Consider the following 8,335-nt stretch of genomic DNA (forward strand, 5'->3'; position numbering starts at 1 on the left):
ATGGGGCTAAACGCAGATGTTATTCAAATCTTTATACTTCCGGCATGTTTCAAAGAAAATGTTGGTATTATTCCAGAAGGAATAAAATGATGTAAAACAATGCAATCTTCTCACCAGGGAAAAATAAGAGAAACAAAATGCATCAATAAGACATTTCAACCAAATATTATTACTGCATATATGATGAAGGGAACACTGGTATGTTGTTTTTTTAGAAAAACCATTAATATATATAACGTCAAAGGTAATTTATAGAAAATTTATAGAAAGAGAAGGAGGAGGAAGAAAGAAATTAGCAGAAAATTAAAAGTGGAGAAATATAGTGCGATGTGTGTGTCTGTTCAATAACAAATTAAAAGCAGCACTAGTGATGTAAACATTATCAATCACACATAATTAATGTATACAATTTGTTTGTTCAATGGATTTGGTGTGGGATGGCACTTGAGGGCATCTCTCTTATAACGTTGGATGTTAAAGTGCCTGAAAGTCATAGACAGACAGGACAACTCATTCTGAATAGAATTTAGGAGTGATGGATACCAATATTTCACCATTTTTGTGGCTTATCAACATCACTCACTTGAATCGAACTGGGGACAAATCAAATCACCAATCTATGACTATATATAAAGAGTGTAGAAAGTATTCAATAATGTGCCAAGGCATATATAAATATACATACTGTATTTAATATTTGGGATTTGAAGTCAGATTGTTAGGAGCCAGAAGTAAATATCACAATGTATTTTGCCAACATTAACAATCCAACACCCTGTTATGTGCTAGTAATGATAAATATTATACTAATTACAAATTTTAGTATTAAATGAATTAAAATTATTGAAATATAAAACAATTATATTTTTTTGCTTTTTTGCCTTTCTTTATCAGAGAAAGAAGAGCAGTATGCATGACCTTTTTGCAAGGCCCTCAACCTTTTTGTAGGATGTGTGACCTTTTAGGAGAGCATATTTTGGGGTATCTGTTCTGCAAGTTTCATGAATTTTTTTGCAGGATGCATGGCAGTTGCATTTCCTGTCATAAATATGACCTTTTTGCAGGATACATGACTTTGCTGCAGAGCTCATCATCTTTATGCAATGCCCATCAGACTGGATGTAGAGGAAAAAGAGACAAAGAAACCACAATATATGGATTGCTGTGGCTGGGAGCTATAATTCTAAATAACGAGTCATTTTGAGACTAGAGACTTGGTCAGAATGTTTAAAGCATCTCAGTAGCAGAATGTAATGGTGGTGCTTTTAATCTTTTTCTTAACAAGTTTCTTTTGAAATACACTGCCTTTGTTTCAATAAATTTTGCAAATAATGAAATGTTCAGTAAAATTATTTTGTCACTATCAAGCTGGTGTATTGAGCATAAATTAACCTAAAGATTTGATGGAAGGTTTTAATTTAAATTGCTTCAAAACAGAAAGTTTATATCTTCACCATCATCATGATCATCATCATTTTAGTGTCTGTTTTCCATGCTGGCATGGGTAAGATGGTTTGACTGGAACTGGCAAACCAGTGAGTTGCACCAGGCTCCAGTCTGTTTTGGAATGGTATCTACAGCTAGATGCCATTCCTAATGCCAACCTCTCCAAGGTGTGTACTGGGTGTCTATTAGGTATCACTGGCATGACTGCCTTTCATGTGTCACCAGCATGTATACCTTTTACCTGCCACCAGCATGAGTGTCTCTCATGTGTCACCAGCACAAGTGCCTTTCACATGCCACCAACACTGGTTACATGCATGATTTCATTTAGGTTGACGTGTCTTCTCAAGTACAACAAATCACCAAAAGCCTCACTCACTTGTTGCCAAAAATCTCAATCACTTGCCGCTGAAAGTCTTGGTCACTTGTCATCTTATATAATGTAATGGTGATGGCATTAATCCTCCTGCTACCAATTTATCTTGCTGCTGTTTCAATAAATTTTGGAAATAATGAAATATTAAGTAAAGTAATTTTGTCATTAAGCAAGGTGAGGTATTGAATATAAATTAACATAAAATTTTGGGAGAAAGTTTTAATTTAAATTGCTTTAACCCTTTAGCATTTAAACCAGCTATATCCAGCTGAAATATGCCACTTGTTTTAAGTTCTAACCAGCAAGATCCAACCTATCACACCTACCCTTCAATACCATTCTAAAAATATACATCCACATCATCATTTCAAAGCTATGAGATAATGAATGATTAATTAAAAACGACGGGAATGAGAAAGCATTACCTTTAACAGAATAATCTGAATGCTAAATGGTTAAAACAGGAAGTTTATACCATATATGGTCTTGGATGGGTTAAACCAGGTGACTAATTAAATCTACTACTGTATCTCATTTGTCACTAATAGTATAAATGATTTTTAAAAATTAATAAAAGAAAATGATAAAACAGAAAAGTGAAAGTTTTATATAAATTTTGTTTGTTTTAGGTTCCCTGCTGGATATCCAAGACCATTGTTGTGAAATTGGCAGCAATTATGCTAAGACAAATGGTAACTGTCACCACTTCACAGGACTTTTACAGAACATGACAGTAGAAGATGAAATGTACTGTCGAGTGATTGTAGAGATATGTTGTATGAAGGAGGTTCACTACAATCAATGTCTGAAGGGCCGTTCTGATGCTGAGGAGAAACAAGTATGTCATGTCAATGTTAACAGTTATGGAGCTGAACAATACACAGTAAGTTCATTCTATTCTCTCCTTTTACAAATTCATCTCTCTCCCTTCCCTCCCCCTCTCTCTCTCTCTCTCTATGCACAGTTTCTCTTCTTTATCCTAAATCATTATGTCAGGTCTGTTGTGCTTACATTTTATTGAGGTCTTCACTGGGACATTCTACCAGTACTCCTTTTTATCATGAGTGGTTATGGCTTCTATCAGACTGTGGGTTCTTTTTTACTTTGTCCACAGGGTTTTCCTTCTGACGGATTTCATTAATGAGTGCCCTAGCTACAACATCATGTCTCATCGGAAGTTAGTACCATGATGACGTTTTCAGACAACTGCTTATGATGTGGGTGATATCTTTGGTGTTAACTCCACAAAGTCTGCATCGGTTGTCACATTTTACTGCTTCTCCTGCATCTCCATCCCTTTAGTGCATTAGGTATTTGGTTGATATTTCCTGTTCCTGGGTTACAAACGCATACCCTTCAAAGTGGGAGGTAATAATCCGGCTATTGGTCCATGATAGACTGCTTTGATGATCAATGTTACTATCATCAGGAAGCTTTCTACCAACATATGCATGCATAGTCTTCTGCTCATATAGGCTCATCCTTTCATCTGATGATACGTTGCAGTAAAGTCATGTGACCTCCTAGGGAATGTATTCTAGGTTATCAGACAAGGAATATTGCTCAAGGAGCTCCTTTTCAAGTCTTATGATGTTATCAGCCTCATGTGTGCAAACTTGGTCAAGGGATGCACTTCGACACTTGGTGGTTAAAAGATGTTGCTGAAGGGATATGATACGACATTCAAAAGCATTTTGGATTGATGTTAAGCCTCTGTCACCTTGTTTTCATCTTAGGTAGAGGCAGTCTACGTCACTGTTTATGTGGAAATTATGTATGCTTGTTAGTGTGTGTGTGTGTGCATGCGTGTGTGCACATGCACATGCATGTATGTTTGTAACTATGCACAGACTGAGACCAAACTGTTTTAATTTCCAATTTTTTCTTATTTCCTAATCCTTGTCTTGGAATTTTTGACATTTGATGAAATAGACATCAAGACTGGTAAAACTTTATAAAAGTCACTTAACTGTAACAAATATAAAAAATACTTATCTTGTTTGATTAAAGGAAATAAAGTAAAAAAATCTCTAAACATACATTCATGCTGTTTCCACTTTTTAGCTATGTATGTACGTATGTACGTATGTATGTATGTATGTGTGTGTGTATGTGTATGTATGTGTATATATATGTATATATCTACGTATATATATATATACACACATATACATATATATACATATATATATGCATGTGAGTGTGTGTGCGTTTGTGTGTGTGTGTGTATATATATATATATATATATATATATATATATATATATATATATATAGGGAGAATTTACAAAAAAAAAACAGAAGACGAAGACAAATGGTGTAGACAACAAACAGATGTATTAGTTTAACGCTCGGGGAGTGAAAAAGTCTTTAACATTTCAAGTCTATGCTCTTCCACAGAAAGGAACACAGAAAGAAACAAGGAGAGAAAAAAGGAGAGAAAAAAAAGATGTATATATACAGGGTGTCTCAAAACTAAGGCAATCAACTTTTTTCAATTTTGTCAAAGCAAAATATTGTTATATTTCAGGTCTGAGCATTGCAATGCAATGGTAAAGGAAACACAGTTTTGCCACTACTACATTTATTCGATATGACCTCTGTTTCAAATCACAGCCTTAATTCTAGGTGCAAATGCTTCACAGGCAGCATGCAGGTGTTCTTGCAGAATCGAAGTCCATTTCCTGTTGCAGTTTTGCCTTCAGAACATCAAGCAAAGCATGAGGAGTGCTTGAGACCCTCATTTCCAAAATGGATCAAACACAAAAATCCAACAGGTTGAAATTGAAGCTTCTGGAGGGCCATATATCCTTGCTTATGAAGAGTGGAATGTTTTTCTGAATCTAGTGTTGTGTTTGGAGCTGTGGGATGGTGCCAAGTCTTGTTGGAGGTTCTAAGGTGTACCTTGTAAGTGCTCATTTGCCCATGGAAGCAGTTCAGCTTCCAGAATGTCACTAATGTATCGCTGGGTTTTAATTTTAACACCCAAGAGCACAAAAATGAGAGGAGATCTTCCAGTGGCTGTCACAGCCACCCAAACCATAACTGACAGTGGATTTTGCCATCAATTTACGAATCTATCCTTGACAGATCTAGATACACTCCAAAGTCAGTCATTCTGGTTGTTTACTCTCTGTTTAATGTCAAATTTCTTTTAATCAGTGAACACCAGGTAGGGCAGTATACCTTCAGCAATCTAGTGCAGGACAAGATGACTTCTCTCCTGTTTCATAGCCTTATAAACTTGTGTGAGCTCATGACGGTGGATCATCTTGTAGGGGTGGGTCCTGAGATCCGCCTTCAACACTCAGTACATTGATGTTCAGCTTATTTTTGCTGTGGCAGCCAGTTTTCTGATGAAACAGATTTTGCCGTATCTTTTCTTTGGTACTTTTGATAAGCTGAGAAGTCTGCACAGTTCTTAAAATTATTGAAGCTTTTTTGTTATAGTTGTATTACTTTTGCCTACTTTGTGGAGGGTTATGATTGTATTTCGGTCTATAGCCATTATCTAATTTATAAATCTGAATTTATTTAGTCTGGAACAAAAAGAAGACACACTAAGCTTTTATAATGATGCATAATTTCTATATCTTATCACATTTATTGATAATTATTAAAGCCCGAAACTTTGGTTGCTTTAATTTCAGGACACCTTGTATATATAAAACAGGCTTCTTTCAGTTGACATCAATCAAGTCCACTTGCAAGGCTTTGTGAGCCTGGGGCTGTAGGAGAGAATACTTGCCCAAGGTGCCATGCGGTGGAACTGAATTTGATACCATGTAGTTGGGAAGTAAACTTCTTCACTACAGGAAAAGGAGTGCAACAGATATCAATAATGAGTAGGGTAGAGGGGTGGCACCTAGCAGTATAGAAGTGGGTGGTAATTTTAGTTGGTAAGGGGACAAGCTGGCAGAATCATTAGCACATGGGGCCAAAAGCTTAGCTGCATTTCTTCTGGTTCTTTACATTCGAAGTTCAAATTCTATCAAGGTCAACTTTTAGGGTCAATAAAATAATGCTCCAGTTGAGCACTGAGTCATTGTGATTGAATGACAGCTCACCTCACCACTCACCTCAAAATTGCTGGCCTTGTGCCAAAATTAGAAATGATATCAGCTGATAATGAAGGGCAAGGCTTTTGGAAAGAGAATGACATGTGTTTGTAAAGAGTAGCCAAAAAGAGGTGAAGTGAAAAGAGGCAAAGAGCAGAGAAGGGGAAAGGGAGGACAGCATCAGGTATGAATAGATCTGATTGCAATCCTTCGTTATTCAAGCATTGTGTTGGGAGAGAGCACAGAAGCAAGAGCTTCTGTTGTTAAAAGAGAGAGAGATGACAAGTGAGAGTCAGTGTTCAAGGTTTGATGAGTTTCATGGTGCAGTGAACAGGAGGAGGGCAAGAGAGAGAAATGGAGATGGGATGTATATCATCATCATCATCATCATCATCATTTTAGCATCCACTTTTCCATACTTGTATGGGTTGGACAGAGTTTGTTGAGGAAGATTTTCTCTGGCGAAATTCAGTTATATTTCTCCATCATTAGACATGCTTTTGTAGAACACAGAAGATTAATGACAAAGCTTGTATGATACTCATCTACACTCATTTACAATTATCATGCAAAGTCAAGACAAGGAGACACAAATACATACTCACACACAAACACAAAATTATGATGGGCGTCTTTCAGTTTTTGTCAACTGTGTCCACTCATGAGGCTTTGGTTAACCCAGGGTTATATTAGAAGGTATTCACACAGCTGGACTGAACCTGAAACCACACAACTGAGAAGCAAACTTCTTAAAGTACACAGCCATGCCTGTACCTGGCAAAGTGAATGGCAATTTGTCCAAGGTGGGGAAAGGGTCAGGTTAATTGGAAAGCAACAAAAATAAATAAAAGACACAGGTACAAACAGTGTAATAAGCAAACCTATATACATGCACACAAGACATACGTACTAAACACATAGACACACACACACACACACACACACAGACGCAAACGCAGATAGGGATACACACCATAGAAAAACAAAAAGGACTAAGCAGGACAGGAGGAGACACATGTGATAGAGAGTGCTGAAGAGGTCACAAAATGTGTGATGAAAGAACTTTGACAAAGAAGCTAAAATGATAATAGTAATAAAGCTGAAATGAAGAGCAAGTATATAGTGTGTGTGTTTAACTGGAAAAAAGATGACCATCCCCAAGTATAACACTGACTGGACATAGGAAAAGATGAGTTTCATTAAAGTCTACGCTACAGTCTCTCCATTGAAATACACTCATATCATATGTAGAATTTTCTTTGTTTCAGCAATGCTGTCAGTGTTGCCGTCTGGGAAGGGGTGCCGCCAAAACACAAATGAGATGTGACTTGACAGGCTATGGGAACCCTTGTGACCAAATATTTGAAGAATGCTGCAATGCTGAAAAGACACGGAGAAAGGGTATGTTGTCTATATACAGGGTATCCCAGAATTAACAATTTATTTCAGTGAAAACTGAATTTTTTTAAAAAGCTCAATTTTATACCTGTTTATCATGTTTATCATGTGTTAAAAGTCTATAGATTTTTATTTTGCTTATAATTTTTATAATTTTTATGATTTTTTTTTTTATAATTTAATTTACATTTCTGTTGGATCCTGCTTATTTGTTTGTGATACCTTTTTTTTTATCAATTTGACTGCAATCATTTTCTCTACCTCCATTCCCAGGATGGAGTAATAGTTTAGCTGAACTTAAAGAACACATTCAATTTGCAGTGCAAGAATATTTCAAAATGTGTTTCACAATTGTAAAGATAGATTTTAAATTTGCAGGGAGACAGACAGTGCACATGTTGAAAATTTTAGATAAAGTTTTAACAAGATTTATAAATCTATTTGTTTTGGTGTCATAATTAAGTAATAAACATCAAATTTTGTCAGTTTTTTTTTAAATTTGCCGGATTTCATTGAAAAAGGTAGTTAATTCTGGGTCATGCTGTACTTTCTTCATATAGTGTATTTCTAAGATGACAAGCTGCCAGAATCCTTAGAATGTCTGGCAAAACAGTTTGCAGCAGTTCTTCCATTTTTGCCTTCTGAGTTCGAATACTGCTGAGGGTGTCTTTGCCTTTCAAGGGCAATAAATTTAGTATCCATCCACCACACACCCCACCGGACACCTCAAGGGATCATATTTTATTCTTTTACTTTTATCCTTTCATGGATTTCAGTCAATTGACTGTGGCCATGGTGGAGCAACACTTTAAAGGGTTTTAGTCAAAGAAATCAACCCCAGGACTTGTTCTTTGTAAGCCTAGTACTTATTCTATCATTCTCTCTTGCTGAACCACTACGTTACAGGGACATAAACACACCAGCATCAGTTGTCAAGTGATGGTGGGGGGACAAACACAGACACAAAGACACACACACATAAATATATGCATATATATATTATATATATATATATATATATATATATGATTGACCGTTGACAGAACACTATTCAATTT

The 8,335-nt window shown here is 36.1% G+C and overlaps 1 protein-coding gene across 3 annotated transcripts in view; it reads left to right on the forward strand.

Annotated features, from left to right (window-relative positions):
* The window catches only part of LOC106872917 (fibulin-1), a 150,904-nt gene that overhangs the window by 63,267 nt on the left and 79,302 nt on the right, over window positions 1-8,335 (forward strand). For all 3 annotated transcript variants that reach the window (XM_014920095.2, XM_014920093.2, XM_014920094.2), the window contains exons 2-3: window positions 2,452-2,705; window positions 7,148-7,280. In XM_014920095.2, the coding sequence (XP_014775581.1) occupies window positions 2,452-2,705; window positions 7,148-7,280 (387 nt within the window). The remainder of the gene's footprint in view (window positions 1-2,451; window positions 2,706-7,147; window positions 7,281-8,335) is intronic.

Source organism: Octopus bimaculoides, chromosome 24 (genome assembly GCF_001194135.2).
Source record: "Octopus bimaculoides isolate UCB-OBI-ISO-001 chromosome 24, ASM119413v2, whole genome shotgun sequence".
Lineage (NCBI taxonomy): Eukaryota > Metazoa > Mollusca > Cephalopoda > Octopoda > Octopodidae > Octopus > Octopus bimaculoides.